Raw genomic sequence first — 26,201 nt, forward strand, 5'->3', positions numbered from 1 at the left:
TTTTAGAGACTGGACACATGCTCAACCCATTGTAAATAGGTAATCTTTTTGTTAAAATTAAAGAAAGATTTAATAGCAAAGTGAAAAAAGTAGTTAAAAGAGACTTTCCAGTTATTGATTAATTTCTTTCTCCTTTCAGACCTTTTTGATAGTGATCTTTCTATGTTGATATTTATCTGTTGTGTAAGTTGTTTCAGTTGTGTAAATAAAAAGTAGATTTGCAGTGGCTTAAATACAAGAAAATAAATTGCCTGCTTTCAGAGGATATCTCCAATTTTATATTATTTACAGAGAACTTCAGTTTAGCTTGAGCATTATAAAATCCTATCTACTTGTCTCCATGGTAGTGACCTAAATAGCAGGCCATAACTTCTGAAATTTAAAAAAGGTCTTAAGTATACTTAACTCTATATGTGCACCTTATTCTATGACTCAAGTCCTTTTCTCTCTAAAATGAAGATAACAACTATGAAACAGGGCTATTATAATGAATAAAGAATATGTAGCTATAGATACAAACACACATACAAAAACAGATCAGATAGATAAATAGAGAGACATATATAAAATGCCAGGCCAATTACAATAAATTTATAGTGATTAGATTGCTTTCTTCTTCTTTCCTTTTAAGAAATTCAGTTAATATTTTCATTTAAATTCTTTTTTAAAAGTGTTTATTTAAAAGCAATTACTTTGGCTTTGTAGCTGACATATAGCAGGTAAGTAGAGACATCTGACACTATACCTCTAATCCTATAAAGCTGAATTTCAAAGTACATTTTAACATCATATACAATAGCCTCCTTCCTTACATCCCATTTAAAAGAATTCAATGATAATGGTCACTACAATACACACACACACACGTACAAATAGCATGTGTGGCTTGTGGCATTATAAATCAATATAATACTTTTGCAGGGCAACTTAGCAATACATATCAAGAACCACAAAAAAATGTTTGATCATTTGATCCAAGCAATCGCAATCATTGAGATTTATTCCAAGACGTGACTGAAGTCTAAAAATAAAATTTACAAATACATTCATTGTGTCAATATTCAGAGAAAATCCTAAAAATTGAATAACAACTGTACATATAAAAATAGTAGAACAATTGCTTGTCACCAAATAATAAAAACAGCTACACAGAAATGTATGTATAAAATTAATGTTAAATTTAAAACAGTCGAAAACAAAGTTTTAAGTATGCTCTAAAATGATAGAGCATATATATCATACACCTAAAAGTTGAATGAGAACACAAGCAACTCACCACAAATGCTATCACTTTCATCTAATCCATCTCCGCAGTCATCCTCTCCATCACAAATCCAGTGTTTGGAAATACATTTGTTTGTAGAACAAGCAAATTGGTTCCAAGAACAAGAAGAATCTAGAAAACAAACAAGAATGTTTTAGGTGCAAAAGAAAAAAAATCGGTTGAGACCATCTTAGGATAGATCTGACAGTGAGAAAGCTCTTCCTTAGACTTTGTAAAAATCAACCATCTTGTAATAAAACAAGTCAAATTCCTCTTCTCTGTGACAGCTCTATAAAATTTTGACAATAGCTTCCATATTCCCTCTGAGTTTCCAGGTGATACAACCTTGTTCCCTCACCATAATTCTCACAGAGTTGACTGTGAGCTAGTCATCACTCTCCCTTAAGTATATTTCAGTCGGACATTTTTTAAAAAACATGTGTTGCACAGATATAAAGTAAATATTCCAGGTAAAACCTAGTCATCCTTTTTAATTTTTAATCTATTTTTGAAGAAATGGAGAAAAAATTACATCCTAGGCAAGATCACAATATGGTGGACTGATCAGCATATATATTTGTTCTTAAAGATGAGGCAACTAAGGAGGTTGTAGCTCGATGACAAGCCATCAGTTTCATACTTGTACATACTTAACAGTTTGATGTTTTTGTTTCTCTCCCTTGGGAGCAGTTAAGCCTGTCTAATAACATCCAAAATCATTGGCATGGTGGCTGGTATTTTATTAACAAATTATGCATTTTCAATACTGTACTCCCTTTATTTCCCAAGTCAGGTTTGTCATTGCTCTCCTCCACCCTCAGCCTGTCCCTCCCTCAGCATGTTTATAACAAAGAAATATCCAAAAATAAAATCCTCCCAAATTAAAGTGTTCAAAATATGAATTACTATAAAAATAAAACTTATGGTTATGATCCTATAAACTATCTAAAAACTTTGCATCTTTATTTACAATATTTACTTAGACGACCTGTGAAAAGAGAAAAGTTTAGAAAAAGTGAAAAAATAAAATTAAAGAAGATGCAGTCATATAATGGCTTCCTGTCCAGAAATTATGAGTCTACCTAAACTATTTGTAAAGTTCTCTGCTAATCTCATTCAGAATCTGGCTCTAATGTAAAGATATATAGCATCTTAATCAAACAAAATACACCTTCATATTTCATGATGACATTTACTTTTAAGGGAGTTTGACATTTCATAGAAGATTCATTTTTAATCTTTTTTTTCTACTCTGTTCACCACAGCATACGTTATTTGTGTTAAATAAAAAACGTGAATATATGCTTCGTTTCCCTGTAGGAAATTTCTTTGGCCTGGAAATCACAAAATCCATAAGTTTTATAAAATAAATTTTTAAAATGCTTTCTTACTTTGCCAAGTCAAATGAAATAAACATACAGAGATTAAGAGGTAGGTGGTGAAGGATGAGAGTCTGAAGAAATACAAGCTTAAGTAAACTATTTAAAGCTATACATGTAACTAATAGAGACATTTCGAATAATAATATAATAGCCAATAGCAGGCAGGGGGAGTATAATGAGTAGTGTGAGCTAATCCTTATTTTTAATATCAGAAAGCAAATATGTTAGCATCTAAAGTTCGTAAGTCAGGAAATGAAGGTATAAGTATATCATTTAGGTTGACAGAGGTAACCATTAACAAAAACAAGAGAGGTTAGAAAAGCCTGGGGGGCTGGCGCAGGGCCGAGTGGTTAAGTTCACGTGCTCCGCTTCGGTGGCCCAGGGTTTCGCAGGTTCGGATCCTGGGTGCGGACATGGCACCACTCGTCAGGCCATCCTGAGGTGGCATCCCACATGCCACAACTAGAAGGACCCACAACTAAAATATACAACTGTACTGGGGAGATTTGGGGAGAAAAAGCAGAAAAAGAAAAGAATGTTGGCAACAGTCGTTAGCTCAGGTGCGAATCATAAAAAAAAAAAAGAGAGACTAAGAAAGGAACAATCGTTTAAAAAAAAAAGGAAAAGAAAAGTCTGGGACAGGACATTGTTATTCTTCATTATAAGATCTTCTGTTCTATTTTAATTTTTATTATTTTGTATTATTAATAAAAATTAAAATTAAAGTTAAAATCAATGAGCTATATTTTGTGTAAAACCCCAGGTAACAGGACATCAGCATATAAATAATATTATGGCTTATAAAACTAAAGCAAGATATAATGCCTCACCACAGTGGAATTCATCAAGTCCATCCTCACAATCTTTCTGACCATCACATATCCAGGTATTCAAAATGCATCTTCCACTAGGACAACCAAAATAATTCTCTTCACATTTGTGTTTGTTTTGAACTGTGATAAAATACAGAATGTAAAGTTAAATAATTTAAATTAATCTTAGACTTCTGACATACAAGTAGGCAACAAAACAGTAATACTCCTTAAACTGGAAGAAAGAAATAACAAGAAAGCTTGAATAAAAAATGGCTGAGATGTTCTCTTCAAGAATGTCAAGGTCATGAAAACCAAGGAAAGACTAAAACCCTGACACAGAGCAGAGGAGACTAAGGACACAAGGTAATCAAATCCAATCCAGGACTGGATCCTGGATCAGACAGAGGATACTCAAGAAAACACCGGCTAACTCCAAAGAATGTGGAGTTAGTTAATAAAAACAAAATAAAATAACTCAGACGACATAAAGTGAGCGAGCCTAAGACCAAAGAATCATATTAGGTGGAAAATAATTGTAATTCTATACTTATAAAAAATAAATAACATTATAAAAATATTAGTGGATCTTTGCTGAGAAAGCATGGAGTTGGGGTTCCTACTGCCCTATATTTTGGGTATGCTGTGACAGGATTTCAGTAAGTATTCTCTATTTTAATGGGGAAAAACAAGTTGCAACGGAATCTCTAAAATTGTTATATCTTGCAGAAAGATCACGAGAATAAAAAGTATCTGTATGTAAAATTATTTTACCAATTCTATTTTTTTTAGATTGTGGAGTATTATTATTATCACCTCCAAGAATGTATAGAAAATTCTAGGTTTTTCTTTTTACTGGATATCATCTGTTCCCATGCACCTTCAGGTTGACAGTTTTAGACTGACTGGCCCACAGCCAAACACAAAATAAACCTTAGAGTATATATGCAAAGCACATTATAAAAAGGTCCATTATGACTATTTTAGGATAACAAAAACTATCCCCATTTTATTTTTTTAAATGACAACTTTGAAGATCTAATTAAATATGAAAATAAATTTTTTGAGGGAATTCACCGTTAAACCAAAAAATCTTGAGTGTGCTTTAAGTCTAAGTTTTTCTTAGGACATCGCCTAGATATAACCTAAGGCATTTAGACTGACCTATTCCTGGCTTTCTGTCTGTCTGTCCATCTGTATCATAAGTTTACATGAGTAACCCTTTCTTCCTCAATAAAATAACACTATTAGTGCTGAAAGTTAACCTTTTTAAATAATTTATTAATACTAGAAAGATATAGACACCACAAAAAGGTAAAAAAAAATATAGATTTAATGGATATCTACTATATGCTGCCTTCAAGATAATTTTCAAAATTATCTTCAGCCCGAATAAAGAATTGTTGTAGAAAGAACATTGGATTAAGAATCTAGACACCCAGGTTCCATGAGTCTAAAATGATCTTTCTATATTTCTTTTAAAATGTTTTATATAAATAAAAATAAAATGAAAAAACAAATGTGGAAGAGTTGTAGTGAGCCAGAGTCAAGGTCCTCCAGAGAAGCTCTTCCTGGGGTGCAGCTAGCCTTTTCAAACCCAGAAGGAACAAATGCTATCACAGAACATCACCATTGTTGAGCAGGCAAAACCCAAAAGAATCTGCTGTTTCCCAATTAAGTGATAGATTATGAAGTCTTAAGAATATCAGTTCTTCAAAGTAGATCATGTGTGTGCATGTGTGCATGTTTGTGTACACTGGTGTGCAGAATACCCATGAATATAATTTATTAAAATATTTCAAAAAATTATTTTGTATCATTTAAACATGGAAGAAGTAAGTGTAGCAGCAGGGTGGGGAGAGAGATAGCAGTAGGAGAACACATTTAATAGTTTCCTGTACAGCATATTGACTTTTCAGTGATAGTCATTTAACACCTTTCTTTCCTGTATTATTATATATTTAGAATTTGTTTCCTAAATAGTTAGAAAGAAACAGGGTCATGACCTTTTCATAGAAGGCATTCTCCTAAGAATGCAAATGGCACTTTTCAGAGCTTATATAACTAAAGATGGTTAATAGCTATAAATACACCTGTCTAAAAAATAAATAAATACACCTGTCTGACCTTGATCCAATAATGCTAACTATTACCCATGCTATTATGCCAAAAGATTGTGTAAACTGCATCAAACAGCCTAAATGACAATACCAGCTGCATAATAACATTGGGTAAACCCAGTGGTGAGAAACATAGTCTGAATAAATTTTTCCCTTTAGTGTGCGAATAGATGAATAGTTTTTCCTCGGGATGTAATACTTCTGTGGAAGCTTTACAAATTACACATTTTAGGATTTAATCATCAACTTTAAAAGGATTAATAATGAACTGAACATGACAAAGGAAATTGATCCAAATATCGAGTATCATTTGAGTATCATTTCATAACATTTAAAAAGATCAAGTGGCATGTTTAGAACAGGATGATCACTTTTAACTTGGTCTACACTATTTAATTTTAATCTCAACGATTGAATATCAAGAATAAAAATTTATGTCTATTTACATAACTAGCCTTTGAAGCTTCAAGGCAAAGACTATTTTCTTTCTAGACTTACCTGGGCATTTTAATTCATCTGAATAGTCTCCACAGTCGTTAGACCCATCACATATCCAGGTTGGCAGAACACACAGCGAGGTAGAATTACATTTTATGAACCCTGTGGTTTTCACTCCAAGTTTATAGAAATGTGTACAGTCTGTATTATCTAAAAGGAGGTAAACAGAAAAATGAAAAACACCTCATCTGCAAAGATTATAAGCCTTCTGTGTAGGTCACAGAGACGTGAAATGTTAACCTCATTTGAAGAAGTAAATCTGCAATTATCCTACACTACAGGGGTTAATTACGTATCAATTCTGGACGAGGTTCAGTGAAAAGCTGGACTGTGTTCAAAGTAATGCCAAAGGTGCCCAGGCATGAACAACGAAAGGGAGTGAATATCTTACTGCAGTTCTTTTCATCTGAAGCATCTGCACAATCTATGTTCTGGTTGCATCGTGCTGATCTTGGAATGCAGGTCCCATCTGCACAGCGGAACTCAACAGCAGCACAGGTTGAAACTAGAGAAACAGGTAAATAAATAAGTGGATAGAAGAGACAGAAAATGAGCTCTTGCTTTAACATTTTGAATATTTTAATTAATTCATATAATTTTGTTCACTTGTGCTTTTGGAACTCTAGGAAGTCAAACTTGAACCATGGTCCCTATTCCCAAGCTTGGGTTAGATGCCTCATACATCTTCCCCTGTCACATAGTTCTCTCTGTTGTGGTACTTACGATACTGCATTGCAATGACCTGTTGATGTAGCTGCTTCCTCACTAAATTGTAAATGAAAGCAGGAACCATGCCTCATTTGCCATAATAATACCATTCCAGCAGTGAGCCAACATTAAAAAAAACTGAATGTTGCTGAAAATTATGTCTCCTTCCAACTTCAAAAGTACAAGATTATGACACTAAGTAAATGCCTGATGGAGTGTGTACAGGGAAATCCCAATCTGATTGTGAAGAAGAAGTGGAACATTCTCTGTTACAATAGAGAGACAGACAGATAGACAGAGATGTAGACTGAGAGGGAGAAACCACTGAGCATTTGTCTTCTTACTCAAAGAGGGATAGTTCAGCACTGCTAGAAAGTCATCCATGTGTCATACTGCTTTATACAGCCATATCACTAATATTTCATATAGGAAATGTGGATGCCTCACGCAAAGAAACAAATAAATGTGGTATGACTTGTCTCTATTATTGGAAAGTATGGCTTTCCAATTCCCTGCTACGCTTAGATGAAAATCAGTTTCAATACGCTACTGTCATTATATACACTTTGTAGAGAATTGCTTCTTCTGAATCATATTTTCCTTCCTACATTGCTTACACATTCATTACCATACAATGGTTTCCAGCAATATGTTGTGAACAGGTGCATGGCATGCAATGTGTGTTAGATTAACTTGGGTAAGATTTTTATTCCAAATTCAAACTTCCACAGGTTGACTATGTTAATGTACAACCTGAAGGGCTCTGTGATTATGCCACTTGTCCTAGTGTTGATATTTTAAAGAGCCTGTTTAATTATAAATAGAGATTATACCAATTGTAAATGGTTAAAATGCTATCTTAAAATATGCAAATTTTACTCAAGGGTGTGTATGTCATTTGTATTTCATCATGCACAACTCTTATTATATTTAATTCTATCTTGCAATTGTATCCTTATTTGTTTTTAAATGATGATTAGAATAAATGTTTTATTTACAATTTGCAATTATAATTGCCTCACTGTTTTCTTCATTACAAATAACATCTTATCATGTGAAACAGATAATGCTATTATGAGCAGAGAGAAATACACTGTTTCAAACAGGAAAAAATAAATATTTTTCTTTTATGTCTAAAACAGCAAAATCTCTTCTATATTCCTTTCTATTACACTTCCTAGTCAATATTTGTCAGTAGAAATAGTAAATGTAATATATAACATGGAAAATAATCATGAGAAGCATTTACATTTTATTTTTGACTTTTTTATCAGCAGTCTCCTATTAAGAGGTTATGTTCCAAAAGATTCCTTACAATCCCTTTGTTTAGAAGACAGGATTCATTTCTCTGTGGAACAATGTTCTAGGTAGTGGTAATATTCTTAGACAAGTCTGCAAAGATTTCTCTCATAAATAAAGGTGAAGTCCTATCTTATACTGGCAGTTAGAGTTTAGGATGCTGCAAAGATCCCAGTGGAGACAGTTGCAACCCCTTCCACCATCTCCATCTCCCTCAAAACTTCCACAAAGAATCCTTTGTTTACATGACAAGGATTCTGTCTGAGTGGATACTGATGGCGGATACAGTCAAGAGGCAAATTATGACTCCATGAATATGGGGTGCCATTTGAAACAGTTAAGAGGACTGGAGATTCAGGGATTTCACAGTAATGGAGTTTCAGAAATAGTGCAGGGGGCTCTGAGGTGGAAGTAAGAGTAAAGAATGTCTTGAGAGAAGAAAGGAACTGTGGAGCAAGTAGAACAATGTCTTAGATGGAATTCTGCTAAAACAAAAGAAACAAGGAGTGGACCTCTGACCAGATGAAAAGAAATGGTAGCTTTGAAGTTAAGAGGTGTGGTTATGAGATAGTATTTAAAAGAAAGACATGGGAAAAAGGATGAGGTAGGGGATCAGAAGAACTGGGTAGAGGGTAGAATATTTGCAGGATATATTTTCTTTCTCCTTTTTCCAATCAATAAGAGAGCTAATGAATGTTGGTGAGCAGGGCTCGGTAGGCTTATTAGAGTGTGTGAGATGCGCAAGCAGGAACAGATGGTCTCTTTACTTCCAATCCATCTCCATAGATCCATGACTTGATATGGAGTTTGGGAATCACCAGAGGGTTAAATAGGGTGATGCATGGCAATGAAATTGGACACATTAAGTGGTGGCAGAATTTTGTAAGCAGCTGGGGCAAGGTGGTTGTGGGGAGTAACAACTCCACCATTTATAGGCAAGGAAAGAGGGTCCCGTGATGGAAGAAATCCATGGAAATGACAGGGACTCCATGAAATAAGTAAGCAAAGGCTTCTTCTGCCAAAACCTCATCCTCTCTGTCTCCTCAACTACATTTTGTTCCTCACTTTGTTTTGGTCAGTGAAGTATTGAAATTTGTTTCGCCTTAGGGTGATTTTTGAGGGAGAAAGATGCTGGAATCTAATTTGTCAAGTGAATATGAAAGGTTTCTGACAATTTTTCCTCAGGCTAAAAATCCTGAAAAAGAGAGAAAAGAAAATAATGTAGACCAAATAAAGATAAGCCAAGTAGGAAGTACTAGACTTTTCCCTCCAGATAGTCCCAAAGTAAAAGTAAGCCTGCAAAATGTGAGTGAAAACACACCACAGCCACACCAGGAATAGCAATGAGGTACTACAAAGGAAGATCTGACAGGATTGTGGATCAAAAGGAGTAGCAAGAGAGAAAGTAAAACCATTCTTTCCCTCATATACTTTCTTAATTTTCTTATTGCACACGCTCTCATTTCTCCATGTCAGTTAAAACATTTAATGAGATAGGAAAGATATAAAATTGATTGGTCTTCATGCGTTTCTTAGGACATTTCTTATAAATAACTTAAATCAATGTTTTCTCTTCCAATTCCCTTACCCAGCCTGTAGCAAAGGGAAGCTGACAAGGAAAAAGAAAGAAAAGCATTAAATTTGCTGTCATATCTCTTCTGTTTACTTTCAAACCACATCTTTTATTTAATTTACTGCTTAGGCTCTAAGGGTATGTAAACCCAGAAAGAATGATGATTTCTTCTCTAAGCATGCTTATCCTTTTCCTTTAGCTTGTTGTTTGTGGAATCTTCCAAGTTTTGAGATGAATTTAGTCAAAAAAAATCACCGGTTCCCTCTCCTTTAGGTAACCTCAGAACTACTTAGCTCTCTAGTCCACTTACAGGTATTCAGGTGGCCTAAAGAAGTTGATGACTTCCCAAGGAGAGAATTTACATTCATCTCAACAGGGGGGAAAGGAGGGATGCCATGCACTGTCCCTGAAGCTATTCACTCAACCTCTCACACAAACAGAAGAGGAATACAGAAGGACAAATTTTCTGAACCACTTCTCATATCCACCCCCCAGGTAACCTGACATCTAAAGCTCTGTCGTGAAAGGAATAGCTATAAAGGGTAAGTAAATAAAAGATTTATGAGGATTTAGGGTTTTGCTTTTCCCCCAAAGGAGAAGAATCTAAAAATAATTCCTTCTAACATCCATTTCCACTCTGTAAATAGATTTTCCGCCATGTGGAATAAAAAAAATCAGTAATGTTAATTATCATGAACATCTAAACTAAACAAACAAAAGCATAATGGTACCTCAAATAATTTACAGATGACTCCACTGTAGCTTCTCTTCACAATCTATCAAAATCTCCATGTATATATCGACTTTTTATTGTACTAATTTAAATTTTTTATATTTTACTTTATTCAGATTCAAAAATAATAGGTGGTTTGTGTGTGTGCATAAATATATAAAACAAAGCACTGCATCTCCATGTGGCAGTGACTAAAGAAACAGAGAAGGAGTAACCAGAAGAAAAAGAAAAGCCTTCAAGAGAGAACTGTTTTCCCACTCTCCCTGAGCCATTACATGTTCCTTCTCCTTCATTATCTTTTAGGTGCTCTACGTGTCCATTTATCTGATGGACACACATCTGAATCACTGCTTTATAAGATAACTTGGCTAATGGGAAATGGACCCAGCAAAGTCTTTTCTTTAGGGCATCAAAGGTGCCCTTCAAGGGTACTGTGTGAACAGACTTAAGATGAGAGAAAACTCATATCTAAAAGACACAACTGTGATGAGCAATCTTTCATCTAAAAAACTATCCATTTGTTAATCCTAGAGGAGCTAAGCCACTTACTCAGATCTATTATTTCCTACTAAGTAATAAAGTGTGCACTTGAATGTCCATGAGCAATTTTAGTTTCAGATGTCTTACGTTACACAGGAAAATCTTCAAGGCATAAGTTGCTCTTTTTTGCTAAGGAAGATTCGCCTTAAGCTAAAATCTGTGCCAATCTTCCTCTATTTTGTGTGTGGGTCACTGCAGCAGAATGGCTGATGAGTTGTATGGTCCACATCCAGGATCCAACTCCATGAACTCGGTGGCCAAAGCAGAGCATGCCAAACTTAATCACTATTCCACAGGGCTGGCCCCAAGGCATAAGTTTTTGTTTCTGTTGTTGTGGTTTAAGATATCCAACTGTAATGATTTTTACACTATTATTGTCATAAAAGAAAAGTTATAATAGAAACTTGATTCACAAATGTAGTTCTGTGCCCAAGAATATGACTGAAATAGTTATAACACAGAAATTAAGAGTTTAGACTATAAAAGGGAAAATAACATTCTGAGTTATTTTTATTGCTATTCAGCAGCTGGTATTGATGTCATAGGTTTAATACCTAGCTATATTTTTTGGAAGACTTATTGATTCAACCAGCCATATGAGAATTCAATAAACACCTACCGTGCAGTAGTTGCTGTGTTTCATAAGAGAAAACGCACAGTAACTTATTAACTTCTCGTAGATCCTTTTATGAATTTTGTTTTAAAACCTACTTTCTGAATTTACTGTTCAGTTCCTTCACACTCTATCTTGATGTTTTTACCTTTATCTTAGCTTAATGTCTTTATTATAGTCTCCTCTCCTGCTTACAAATAACTGATAGAACATACCCACTTTTTTGTCTCCTAGTTTCCTTTCCTCCTTTCTTCTAAATTACCCATTTCCCTCTACTTACTGCCCGTATCTTACTACATTTAATTATTTTTAATCTTTTATACGTAATATGAGAAATAGTAGACTTAATTTGCAAAAGTACTTGGCTTTTCCTAAACTATAGTGTCAACTTAGATGGTAAGCTGCTCAAGTGTTTGGGCACAGTCACACAGGCTATGATGGCAGAGTAGCTTCCCAACCTTTTTCTAGCTACAAAATAATTTGTTCACATTCTGCCCTCTTCCTCAACTTTGCATACAGCTTTCTCATTACAACCATACTTCACATCTTTCCTTCACCACCAATCTTTTCTAAAAATAGTCTGTATTCACCGTCCTTATTTCTTCACCATCAGTTTTCTGCCTCAACGTTGTATGATCTTGCTTTTCCTTACCATTCCACTGATTTGACTCTTAAAGGTAACCAAGAAATTATCTCCTACTTGCCAACTAGAATAGACACTCCAGTCTGTGTCTGCCCTCTTGCCCTCTCTCTAACTTTACAATGCTAACTGATACTTCCTTCTGGGGCAAAAAAAAATTCTTATGAAGATCTTTCTATTAGTCCTGTGGTCTACTTCTCCTTTTTATATTAGTGTCTTTAATTTTTAATTTCAACAGGCAATTCTTATGCACTCCCCTAAAACAACTATTGCTCCATATATCTTCTGATGTTTCTCTCCTTAATGAGTCCAAAATCAATACTTCTGGCCTAAATCCACTACCTGAGCTCCAGATCTATATCTATCTATATGCCTTTGGAATAGTTCCATCTGCATGTCTATAGGTGCTCCAACCTCAGAATGCAAACTATCCTTATTATCTTATCCCCATCTGACACAAACAAAAAGCCAACAAAAATAAGTTTAAAACAATAAATGAAAACAAATAACTTTAACACAGGAAAAAAACCATAAAACTCCTCTACTCTTTCCATGCTTTCTCTATGCTTATTACCCAAAAGGACCTGTTATACTACCTTTTAAAATGCTATTATATCAATATCCCTCCTCTTTATTCTTAGCTTTGGCTGCTGTAAAGTCCTGCTGTTTCATCTTTCTGATCCCACTATTATAGTTTTCATTCACATAATCAGGGTTTTTTTTCCCTTTTTGGTTTTGGAATATAAATTTGATTATTTTGGGCCTGCTTTAAACCTTCAGTGACTTTCTGGTGACTATAAGATAAAGTTCAAGCTCTTTAACTTGGCATCAAAAAATAACTTTATATCCTGTCTCCTTCCTCTAACTTGCCTTATTTATCAGACTCAGTTTAAATTTAATCTTGTCTATGAAACCTTTTGGGATACTTCCAAGTCAAAAAAAACAAAAACAAAAACTGTGTTCTTACATGTGAAATCATAGTACCTCATGTAAATCTTCATTTGTTTAAATGACTATCTTTCTCTTAGGAGTTTCAACTCCTTGAGGGCAGGCATATGACATTAATTTTACGTCTCAGTCCTTAATGTATTTTACCCAATAAAGTGTGTTAAATGAATGGGAAGATTTTTAAAGGGAAATTGGTTTGGAAAGACCTGTTGGGTCCAGATTCTAGGTGGCCTTAAATGTCAGACTAAAAAGCTTGTCATTTATTCTGCACACATTGGGACTCCATTAGTGATTCTTTGTCAAGACAATGATTAAAAACAGATAAAGGAAAATGTTTACATAGCATTTATTATATGCCAAGTTCTGTTCTAAGCTTATTTAATAGTAATATACTCGTTTAATTATTGTCTCTTTTCTTACTGTTTGGGAAACTGAGGCACAGATCAGTTAAGTTTCTTATCCAATGTCACACAGCTAATGTTGGGACTGGGGTTCTGTCCCAGGTAGTCCAGCTTCCTGATCTGTCTCAGTAGTCACTGCAGGAAAATGTTCACTAGTGTTAGCATGACTGAAAATATTGAGATTAATTGGAAAGAGTAGAGGCAGTGAGACCAATTAAGGGGCCTGTCTATTAATTCAGGCTAAAAATGGATTGAAAGGGAAAATATTTCAAAGAATTGGAATATTTGTTGATGATTAGATATGTGGGTGACAAAATATGGTGGAAAGAGGAATTGAGGATAACACCAAGGTTACCTGTCTGGTTGTTAGGAAAATGACGAGACCACGAGTAAAACAGAGATTTAAAGAATGAAGGGGCACATATTTGGAGCAGTAAATTCAGTATTATACATTCTGGTATAAATGTCTAAAAAATAGGAGGTAGAATTGGACAGGTGAGAAATGACAAGAGTTTTGAAGTAAGAAAAGGAGTAGAAACCAGAAATAGAGAATATAGTCATAATGTCCAATTAATTCTGATAATGCCCAACAGCATTTACCAAAGCATGGGCCATAGATCTTAGTAGGTGTTATATACAAAAAGAGTGAAACCATGGTGCTCTCAGGAACACACTTTGGAAAAGTTCAGAAGCGCATATGGCTTTACGCACTCATGTTTTCTTGTTCTTTGGATAAATATCCAGCACCCCTATCTTCACTGCAGCATTATTCACAATAGCCAAGACTTGGAAACAACCTAAGTGCCCATCAAGGGATGAAAGGATAAAGAAGATGTGGTATATATACATAATGGAATACTACTCAGCTATAAAAAAAAAGATGAAATCTTGTCATTTGAGACAACATGGATGGACTTTGAGGGTATTATGCTAAGTAAAATGTCAGTTGTCAGGGGAGAAAGTCAAATAGCTTACAATCTTACTCATAGATTACAAATAGAAGATAAAAAGAAGAACAAACAACTACACATGGATACAGAGATTAGATTGGTGGTTACCTGAGGCGAAGGGAGGAGGGAGAAAAGGATGACTAGGCACATGTGTACAGTGATGGATGGTAATAGTCTTTGGGTGGTGAGTATGATGTAGTCTATACATAAATAGAAATATAATTATGGACACCTGAAATTGATGTAATCTTATAAACCAATGTTACCCCAATAAAAAAAATTTTTAATTAAAAAAATAATGAAAAAAGGAAAGGTTCAGTAAACACAGCATACTAATGATCCTAGGCTGATGCAACATACACTTACCTTTACAGTCCAATTCATCAGAGTTGTCTCCACAGTCGTTTTCACCATCACATAACTTGTCATGAGGAATGCAACGATGATTATAGCAGGGCTTGAAACCTCTTCGGCAGCTTCTGTTTTCTTATAAATAAAAGCAGAAACACATAACTGGAGGTCTTAAAGAAAAATTTTTGCAAAAAAAAATCACAGATGAGATTTCACTTACAGTGATTAGATTGTGGGTCTATAAAACAAGTACTTTATAGTATCAAAGTTCTGGATTAGAATATTTATGTAATATCAAGTAGTGCATTCAGTAAGGAGCCTTTAAGACTAAGTGTTTTAACTTGAGTGATTCATACTTGGAGATCTTTTCAAATTATACGCACATTATTATTTCTGGCATTTTTGTCAGGTAACCCAGAAATAAACATATATTACATATTCAATTCTGCATAAATAAATCTCTACCTCAAAAGTAACAAAAACACTCCAAAACTTATCTCCTTTGCATCCTGCAAGGATTTTATAACAAGAAAAAAATAAGAGGCAAAACATGTAACCCCTGAATCAGTGAATCGAAGAGTTATCTAAATGTTCCTAAGTTTCTCATAAAAATTATCTAAAAATGTCTACCAGAATTTCCTAAGAAGAATTGCCTTCTGAGTTCTATTTACCTTAGTGAAGGTATCCTGACGTTTTCTGATTTGGGCCAGAAGCTACCACTTAAAATAATGATAGGTGCCCTTTACTGAACACTAATTTTGTCAGGCTGTATATTGAGCATATGTAAATATACATTTGTTTATCTAATGCTCTCAATCACCATTTAAGCTAGATTCGTTGTGCAGTGGAAAATTAAAACACAGAGAAGTAAGCACCCTTTTTCAAACTAGCCATTCACTAGCAGGTTTGGGAACAAAGATTTAGTCTCAGATGTGATTCCAAACCTGGAATCTATACTCGGGGTTAGCAAACTAAAGCCCACAGGTAAAATGCAACCCATGAGCCTGATTTTGTACAGCTCTAGAGCTAAGAATGGATTTTAAATTTTTTAAAGGATTGCAAAAAATGAAAAATAAAAGATATGTGGCTGAGAGTATATATGGCCCAGAAAACCTAAAATACTTACTAGCTGACCCTTTATAGAAAAAGTTTGACAATCCCTGCTCTGCACAAATATTATCTAGCTTCTAAGAGAATAAAAATAATGTTAAACCTTCCCAAGCTAATTCATAATAAATGCAAATTTGTAAGCTGATTATTATTACATTTTTATATGCCTTAATATTTTCATAGGGTATAGGATATAGCCATTCATTCAAGCAAATACGTTATTTGAGATAGTTCCCTAAGATGTTAATTACAGATCAATCAGGGACAAACTACATTTGACTATCATTTCAACTGAAGTCATGTTATTCTGCAATGTAAAAGAGTGAGAGAACTGATGTGAATTTCTCAAACTCCATGTTCCTCTTATTTTAACTTTTCTTTGATTATTTGGGTGTAATTTTACACAGATAATAGAACAAAGGATAAAAGTAGAAATGCAATACAGCAATTCCAGATATAGATTCCTAAATTTTGCAGAGCATACAATATCAATACTATTGTACTTGTATTGGTAAATCAGACCAATTTAGAAATAATCTGAATCAATGCTACAATAACTATTAATGATTGCATAGAAACAAATTTCCAGGAAAAATTTTGTTGCAAAGAAGGCAAATATCTGTTGCTTACTAGGGTAGAAGAGCAAATCTCTACTCCCAAAGGAGAGGGAAAAGTTGACTATCACTTGGTATCAACCTACAGAGGCACAGCTGGTGAAACTCCTTGCTTGATGAGGATCACAGCTAAGGTAACCAGACTGTACATAAGGACACTATCCCTGGGCCAATCCTGAAGGCAAAAATAGAATGGGCAAGACTTTGATATCAACTCAACAGCATGCTATTGACTGATGGGGGAACTTTGCTGCAGAGTAAACCTTCAATATCCACCAATAACTGATATTTGTGAATTACACTTTTAGGAATGTAAGTCTAAAACCTATTGCTAATGATGAATAACTAGGCAGCTCAAAAGACAGCCTCCTAATATATTTTAATTTGCACTTTGTAGGTGGAAAATGATGAGAAAATTCTTCAATGAATATCATGGTTATTGGACAGGAAATAAGGTGCCCCACTTGAACAGGAGAAAAGCCAAATGAATTGCCTTATATCTACATGTTAATGAAAGACATTATGGAAATCATACATGTAAACCAAACAGACACTTAACCCAAAAACTATAAAAAGGAAAACTTTTCTCTGAAATGAGCAAATCACATCTTGGACACTTACCACAGTAGAGCAGTTTTTCATCTGATTTATCCTTACAATGAGGAATGCCATCACAAGTGAGTTGGTAGTCAATGCACTCACCGTTTCCACACTCAAACTCTGAATAAATGTTGCAGGAGGAATTTTTAGCTGAAAGAAACAAAGTTAATGCTTTTACACAATAACAAACTTTTTTTTGATACCATAACAATTGTTTCCCTTATCTTAGTTATAAAAATACACTAAAATTTATCTAAATATACAATTAAATCAAGGGCAGTGGTTTATGCTATTTCTTTATAAAAAAAAATTGAGGGACGCTTTTTTGTTGTTTTTCTCTCTCTCCCTTTGTAAACTTTTTGGGAGTTACCTGACTTTATTTTTCTTTTATGCCTGTCTATGTAAGTTGTTAATGATTTGGTGACTGTACACGTGTGGAGGGAAGGAGGAGCATAAATTTGGGTGACTATATTTATGCATTTGGTTTAGTAGTCTATCTTAAAAACAAATTTTAAAAAAGAGCCAGTTAAATGAGCTAGATACATGCTGAAAGGGTTTTCTGTTTCCTTACTGTAATCTATTATATATTCTTCAATAATTGAGAGTTTTCAGTAATAGAGTTCTTATTTTTGCAAGCTTGATATGATTCATCTCACTTCAATCTCATCCCCAACTAATCCTCCTCAACTACCTTTGGAAGAAATCACTGTAGCAGCTTCTATCATTCAGAAGTACTGGAATTGCTAAAATTATCCTCATCAGCCTCTTGCTCTATCCATGATAAGAGGTACCAGGGAGTACACCCTCTTTTCCTGCCATAAATGCCAGCACCTACTCCTTGAAATACATAGGAATCTGTGGGATGGACTGGTAGAAGACAATGATAAATGACAAAGCGTGTGCACCAGATGCTTATGGGTTCCAAATAACCACTGCCATATGGTCCCACTTCTAAATCTCAGGATTTTCATAAGAAATCAAAAATCTGAGTTTTTGTGTGGTTTGATCAATTTGTGAGCACAGGTCAATAGCCACAAAGTGGAAAAACATCTTCCTCAGTTAGGGTTCATTCCTGGAACGCCAGTAGGTCACTCCTATTTTAGAAAGGTCTCTGTTGAAGAAAACAGACCTATTTTTATTCTTAAATGATAGATTTACCAGTAAATTTTTGGAATTCAGTTTTTTGGGTGTGTTAACATGCAGTTGGCTCACTTGTACTTACTCTGCTGTTTGCTGAATAATTGTACAGTGAAATCCAATCATTAATTATGTTGTAGGTAATTAGAATTCATTTATATCTACTAATGCAGGAAACATAGCTTAATTTTAAAATTTACTATCAATTTCTTTTTGAGCTTTATTTCAGGAATATTCAATTAAATAGCCACTAATACCATTTGGACCTTTTAGTGTTTTATTTCATTATTATTCCTAGAATTTAACTCATTTTAACACAATATCTATCTATCAAAACTTCTAACTGAACTCTTTCAAAGACAGCAACAACTCTCCAAAGATGACTTTTTTCCTTAGTGCATCTTAATTTTAATGGTCAGTAGCTAAGGTAGAATGTCATTTTTGAAAAAGTAACAAATAATTAAAAATTTAAAAATATTATTAAATTTAAAGGAACAAGTGTTAAGAAGGGTGCTGACATTACTGCATACCATCACCTTAGAGCATGAACTGAACAAAATTCAGCCACTTACTGAAAGTCTACTGACATTCCCAATTTGTCTATTTTTAGCATATTCAGTTTACTTTCTCATTTCCAATGCAAACTAATTGTTATGATGGAAAATGCCATGTTTTGCTTTCATAATCATTATGCCTTTGAGGGAAAAAGCCCCAAATTATTCATGATAAATATGTTTTTATTATGCAAAAACAAACACTGTTTGAGCACAATTCTTGCTTAGGTATGTTATTTGCTGAAACAGTATTGAGTATTTTCTGCTTCTTTCTAGAAACAAAAATGTAGTTCAGCTGTCCTTTCATTCTCTTACAAGGAAATTACTCTATCTAATTATATTTGCCATTCTTATTTCTATTATGGATGTTGACAAGATAAGCAATGTTGTGTAAAATGGAATTGCCCAATCTTTTTGTCAAGAGTTATGACAACAAATGATTTGCCCTCCCTTGCCCTCGGGTAGGTGTTAGTAAATGGCCTTTCACCTCTTTAACGCTGCCATTAACATTCATGAACTGCTCTGGGTGAATCTAATTCAGATGTGGACATAGATATACCAGACACATCCTCATTTCCCAAAGATGGATTTGACAAGAAGAAGCCAAGAGTTACTTTCCAATCTCTCTTCTGGACCACAGGATTTCAATATGAATGCATAATGGATACACGATGCTTCTATAAAAGTTTTTCGGCTCTGAGGAATCCAGTATCACTCTAGAGTTCCATGTGAATACAACTGTGCTTGTTTAAAATGAGTTTTCTGTCTGATTCATTCCCTCTCAGCAATAGAAAGAAGCAGGTGGCTTAGTGGGGGCAGATGTATCTAATCTATTCTGCAGCAAGGACAAGCATCCACTGTATACAAATAAGCTTTGCTGTTTGGACTGAAGGAATTACTTTACTACCAGCCTGTAGTGACCTGTGAAAGAAACATGAGTGATTCTGATGCATGGCTGACACTCCAGGCTTACAGATGGCATCAGATCCAGACCATTACAGCTGAAACCACAAAGGCAAACGGAAAGAAAGAGTTCAAGCAATTGCCTCAGCAACTGAGGGAAGTGTTAGGTGATGAAGAAATATGGGAATTTGTGGCCCAAATTATTGAAATTGGCCATCTTCATTTAAAGTTTACTGACCAATTGCATCATTTCCTCGTTTGCTTCGGCACGGTCTTAAATAAATGTCTTTTACCAATTTTGCTAAGAGGTACCTTTTTGGGCTGTGGTAACAATTTGCAAAGTGACAGTATATGTATATGTTCTTGGGTTAAGTGCAGTAGTTTTCAAAGTAAATAAAATAATGTTAAAGTGCTCATATTAAAGTAAAAAGCAAGTAAAAGAGAAGATCCTCCTGGTCGATAAAGACGAAAAGAAAACTGAGGATGAAGGTGAAAAATACTTATAGCTTCTGATACCTATTTTTATAATATAGATATATGCAGCTCTGTTGATTTTCTAAGATGAAAAGATACAAGATGAGAATATAGATGAGGAGAGAAAAAATGTCAAAATTGACACAACCTGAGAGTGAGTTCACCAATTTCCAACAAGATGATTCTCTCTCATCTTTCTTATACACAAAATAGTCTTAACATTAAAGAGAAATTAACATTTTTTACATTGCTAGCTAATTTTTTATGGCAATGTTGGAACACTTGAACCTTTATTTATTTTGGAAACAGTTTCGGAAACTTAGCTGTTAATAAGTGTATACTGTAATGGTACTAATTAAAGATTGTAATGCCTTTGGGAGGTATAAACATCATGCAAGGCTGCAATGTTACATTCTTAATTAACAGTTTGGAAATAATTACAAATAAGCTGCATGAGCCGTTCTCTCTCATTTACATACTGTGACGGACTGTGAGTGGTTTTACTATGAGGCTACTGATCTACTGCCTGTACACTGGTTTATTTTCAGCTTTAATTAATTTTGCAATTGACTGAATTCTCGAAGTCATAACCACAAGTTTTCAGATGATCATTGTGCTCAGGTATTTCTCCAGCTAGCCCAACGCTTTCCAGCCCATAACCAGGGGTATGTAACATTTGTCACTGTTTTAGTTACCATTATCACATGGTGCTATAACAAAGTAGAATGGTGAACTGAGTTATTTTTAGAATAGAGAGATAAGCCAACTGGGCTTCTAATAGTGGAGAAGAGTACACATTCATGAACATATAAAAACAATTTCAACGTCTATGTGTGCCATTTTGAGCAGTTACAGCATATCAAATTTTGATTCTCTTTACTTACCCACACATCTGTTGTCATCTAGCAGTATTCTATCCCCTCTGCAGGAACAATTCACTCTCCCATTAGGAGTCAAAAGGCACAGGTCATGGCAACCTCCATTCAATAATGCACAAGGAGAAAGTTCACCTGCAATGAAGAGGCTTTATTGGTAACATTTTATATTGAATTCCTATTTTACATTAGCCATAGATTAACAGTAAACCGTTAGACTGCCTCAGTCTCTCAAAGATATCTCATAAGAGGAAAATTCAGAACTTTTGAAAATCCAAACATTCCAAAAGACAGGAACATTACAAAAATGTGTAACACAAGTCACTGCATCTTCTGACCCATTCGACAAGGATGCCATGGCATTAAATGAACTAGTACCACCAGAAACCACACTGATATTACAAACTGCAATTTTGTGAGTATGCCAGTGATCAAAGAATTTTTAAGCCCAGACGCAAAGCTTGTTTATCAAGTATTATTTCCATGGAAACACCTTGATTTGAATGTTCAAAGATATGAGGAGTGAGAAAGTGTGGAACAGAATTCCAGAAACAAATAATTAAAAATGAATTATTCCTCTAGTAAGATATTAAGAACTACAGAAGTTTCCTTAAATCTTTAAGATAATTTCAATACATTGTATAGTCAAATTTCAAACATGATCCCCAGGAACTGTAAGAAAAAAAAATCCAACTCAGTGTTACTATAAAATATAGATAAATTTTTGGAGAGGTCATATAATTCAGAAATAAATTTGTTTTCTATTATAACTTACAGCTATTGGTGTCATTGGCAACAGCTATGATTCCCATTGGTTGATGTGGAATATCAGAACGAAGAATTTTTGTATCTCCTCCGGTGTACTTGTTGGAACGCAGGATAGCTCTTCTTCCCCAGTCTGACCAAAAGATATAATTGTCATAAACAGCCAGACTGAGGAAAGTCCCTGGCCCAGATTTGACAATCACCTGGAATAAATGAAAATAGCAAGGGTTTAAAATGAAGGTGTCCACATCGATTTTTGCTTCAAAAAAATAAGAGATTAAGATTAGATAATTTTCATCAATTGAAATTATCAGATAAAAATACATTTCACTAAATGTCTTATTATAGTATGCTTTATGGTTTATTTAAAATGTTTACATCATCCTTAGCTTTTGCAATGTGTTTACTTAATATTTGAAGATACTGCTATTTAATATTTATTCGGTTTGTACAAGCAACTGCATTTTTTCAGCATTATAAACCCAATCACCAAGCCAAAATATGAGATTAACTATTATTGATTACAAAAATTTATTTATTTTTATTAAGAAATCATCATATATGATAAATAATGAACATTCCTCAAGCTCTCAGAACTATATATGGAATATAAAGAGCTGTAAGATCTAGGAAACTTACAATGTTAATGATTAACCAGATATACATGTATCGGCAATAAAAGTTTAAAAGTAAAGACCAAACTTTGACTCAGACCAAGATAAAGTAAAAGGGACTAGATTTGCCTTCCCAATAAAACAACTAAAAAACTGAACAAAATGCATCAAACAAGTCTCTTCAACGCATTGGATATCACGTAAGGAAGGACAGTGATTCCTAAGCAATAGGAAATAAACAGAGTCCCATGACAGACAAAATTTACAGCCTGAGAGAGATTCCAGGTAGCAGCACAGCACAGAGGAACCCAAAAGAGCCCCAGAGAATTCCCTGAGTGGATAGAGCTGAGCGTTATGGGAGGACAGCGTGGTTAGATCTCACATGTCAGTGTCAGAGCAGAGAATGCAACAGAGAGAGAACTGGATATCTGCACAAGGTCCTCCTGGAGTATTCAGCCGGGTACTGAGCACATGTGCATGCATTTGAGGCAACTACTGCAAGTTGGTCGAGGAGCCATGCAAAAGTATTAGAAAGGAGAGTTTCCAAAATTCACATAGGTCCAAGAATCATGCTTGTTAACATCAATCAGACTTGAAAACTTTCTAATTCACAGGACTCTGAGTAGAGTACTTGGGGGAAGGGTCTTGCCTCAGCAGTGGGAAATAATTAACCCTAGACTAAACTCTGCTCTATGCTTGTCTAACAAACCTTAACAGCCAAGAAGCTTAACTGTTTCCCAGAAGAAAGCTTGGGAATTTTAATGGGAATATGAAAAAATTTATCACTAAAGTACCATGGAAGAAAAGAGTAAAAAAAAACCGTCTTAAAACAATGACCTCAGCTTCAACCTTAAGAAACTAGAAGGAAAAAAAGTAAATTAAACCCAAAATAAAGAAAGAGGGGAACAAAAAAGGTCAGAAGAGAAATCAAGGAAATAGAAAACAAAAACAACAGAGAAAAATCAATGAAACTAAAAAATGGTTCTTTGAGAGCAATAAAATGGGTGTTACATAATGGTGACGTGAGGTTTATCCCAAGAACACAGATTGATTTAACACTTAAGAAGTCTGTCAGTGTAATTTACCATACTAACGGATAAAAGAAGAAAACTCACATGAAAATCTCAATAAATGCAGAGAAATTATTTGATAGGATCTAACATGCATTCTGGATAAAAACTGAGAATAGAAATATGAATAGAAATAAAACTAGGAACAAGATAGGAATGATCACTTTCAGCACTTCTACTCCACATTGTCCTAGAGTTTCTAACCAGTATAATAAGGCAAGAGAACAAAAATAAAAGCATTTAGATTGGGGAAAAAAAGATATCAAACTCTATTTATTTGCAGGTAACATAAGACTCTAGATAAAAAATCCAACAGAATTTACACAAAGAAACCCTGCTTGAACTAAGAAATTTAGTAAGGTTGCAGGATACAAGATTCCTGTAAAAATCAATTGCATTTTTATACACTATGAACAATTAAAAATTAAAATTAAAAAAACAATAGCATCAACAGATACAAAATACTTGGTAAAAAATATGAAAAAATTGTATAAGAACCTGAAAACTATAAAACATTGCTAAGAGAAATTAACAAAAACCTAAATAAAGAGATATGCCTTATTCATGGTTTCCAAGATTCAATACTATTAAGATGTCATCCTAAATTATATCTCATCCCGATAAAAACCCTGCAGACATTATCTAGAAATTGACAAAATGATTCCAAAATTCACGTGGAAACACAAACAACCTAAAATAGCAAAAAAGATGAGAAAAAAAAGTTGAAGGACTAACACTACGTCATTTCAAGATATTATAAATTGACAGTTATCAAAACAGTGGTATTGGCAAAAGATAGAGAAATATATCAATAAAATGAAGAATTCACAAACAGATCTGTATGTATATGGATACTTAATTATCAACAAAAGTGCAAAGGATATTCAGAGAAATAGAATAATTTTTTCAACAAATGGTGCTTGAACAACTGAATATACACACGCAAAAAATAAACCACCATTCATATAAAAATTAACTGAAAATAGATCATAAACTTAAATATAAAATGTAAAACTATAAAACTTCTGGAGGAAAACACAGGAGAAAATCTTTACACCCTTGGGTTAGGCAAAGATTTCTTAGGTATGACACCCAAAGATTGATCCATGCACTAAAAGCCATTGATTTCCTTAAATGGGGAATTGTATGGTATGTCAATTATATTTTAATAAAGCTGTTTTTTAAAAAGTCCCCCCCAAAAAATTGATAAATTGAACTTATCAAAACATAAAACTTCTACTCTTCACATGACACTGAAAAGATAGGCCACAAATTATGAAAAAAAAATTGCAGATCATAGACCTAGCAAAGGATTTACATTAGAAATATTAGAGATGTTGTGGCATATTTAACAAAGAAATGGACTTTTTGCTTTGTCAACTTCCTGATCAGGAGAGCTCAGTAATCAACATCCAGTTCAGGACTATGGAATTTATTCAGTTCTCTCCAGTTCAGAAACTACTATGGTATAACGAAAAATGGGCAGAGCCTGGGCCTCAGAATGCCTACATCGGAACGGCGGCAGAGTCATTCTTCAGCAGGGTGCATTTGGGGAAGATGTTTTACTTCTCTGAATTTTAGTTTGTTTATCTCTAAAATGGAGCAGATCAAAGCCAGTTTCAACAACTGTACAGGGCTGTTATAAGTACATATGTAGAAGTGTTTTAAACATATTATTATATAGGTTTGTATTTATTTAATTTCACTCAGAGCTAAGTTCAGTATTAACTCTTGTGATTTTGCCTACAAAGCTATTCTGAAGTAACTAAATTTTACTTAAAAATCAAATTAAGAAACCTCAAGAGGAATATTTTTGTAGAAATAAATATATCAATTTGATTCTTTGGCCTTGGAATATTAATATTCCAAGCAAAGACCTCACTAGGTTACTTTTCCCTAATCAGGAAAAACAAAATAAAAAAGAAACTCTTACATTCAGGAATGATGACTGCATAGGAATGGTCATGAAAAAAATATTTTGGAAAATTAAATACAACTGAATATGTGTATAATGATTCAAGCCACCCTTCTGAGTGCCAAATATTGCCTTCTAAGTAATTAATACATTCTAGGATTAAAACACTTACTGTTTAATAAAATTGATACGGTTTGGAGAAAACAGATAATCTTGGGAAGGCGGTAATTTAAAAGATAAGTCCCCTCTCTCTCCTCGATCCTATATCAAACTCTAAATTATTATGAGGTAATTAACGATGCGATCATCATGATTTCCCAAACCCTGCCTCATTCATCCCAAATTAACTGCTAATTACCCTCTTATAAACACAATTACTTCATTTAATTCTGAGTATATAAGTAATTTCTGTTTATAGAGCAATATGTCTCAAATTTTAATGTGCATGCAATTCACTTTGAGATTTTTTGTTAAAATTCAGATTCTGATTCACTAGGTCAGGAGTAGAAACTGAAATTCTTCATTTCTAATAAGCTTCCAGGTGTTGCCAATGCTACTGCTTTGGGAACTCACTTTGAAAAGTACAAAAAGAAAATAAATAGTAATCTTGCCATACAGATATAATTACTGATCCTTTTGGATTAAGAGTATATATTTATTTTCTTTTTTTCTTTACAAATTGGTATCATTGTGTATGCTTTGCATTCACTTAAAATTAAGATGATGGGACTTCCAGTG

At 34.1% G+C, this 26,201-nt stretch overlaps 1 protein-coding gene across 4 annotated transcripts in view; it reads right to left on the minus strand.

The window, feature by feature from the left end:
- LRP1B (LDL receptor related protein 1B) overlaps positions 1-26,201 on the minus strand; it is a 1,824,397-nt gene that overhangs the window by 264,429 nt on the left and 1,533,767 nt on the right. For all 4 annotated transcript variants that reach the window (XM_070241833.1, XM_023622537.2, XM_023622536.2 and 1 more), the window contains 8 exons: positions 21,875-22,067; positions 21,109-21,234; positions 17,178-17,306; positions 14,848-14,967; positions 6,468-6,581; positions 6,077-6,226; positions 3,477-3,599; positions 1,277-1,396 (listed from right to left, as the gene is read on the minus strand). In XM_070241833.1, coding sequence (XP_070097934.1) covers positions 1,277-1,396; positions 3,477-3,599; positions 6,077-6,226; positions 6,468-6,581; positions 14,848-14,967; positions 17,178-17,306; positions 21,109-21,234; positions 21,875-22,067 — 1,075 coding nt within the window. The remainder of the gene's footprint in view (positions 1-1,276; positions 1,397-3,476; positions 3,600-6,076; positions 6,227-6,467; positions 6,582-14,847; positions 14,968-17,177; positions 17,307-21,108; positions 21,235-21,874; positions 22,068-26,201) is intronic.

This window comes from Equus caballus, chromosome 18 (assembly GCF_041296265.1).
Source record: "Equus caballus isolate H_3958 breed thoroughbred chromosome 18, TB-T2T, whole genome shotgun sequence".
NCBI lineage: Eukaryota > Metazoa > Chordata > Mammalia > Perissodactyla > Equidae > Equus > Equus caballus.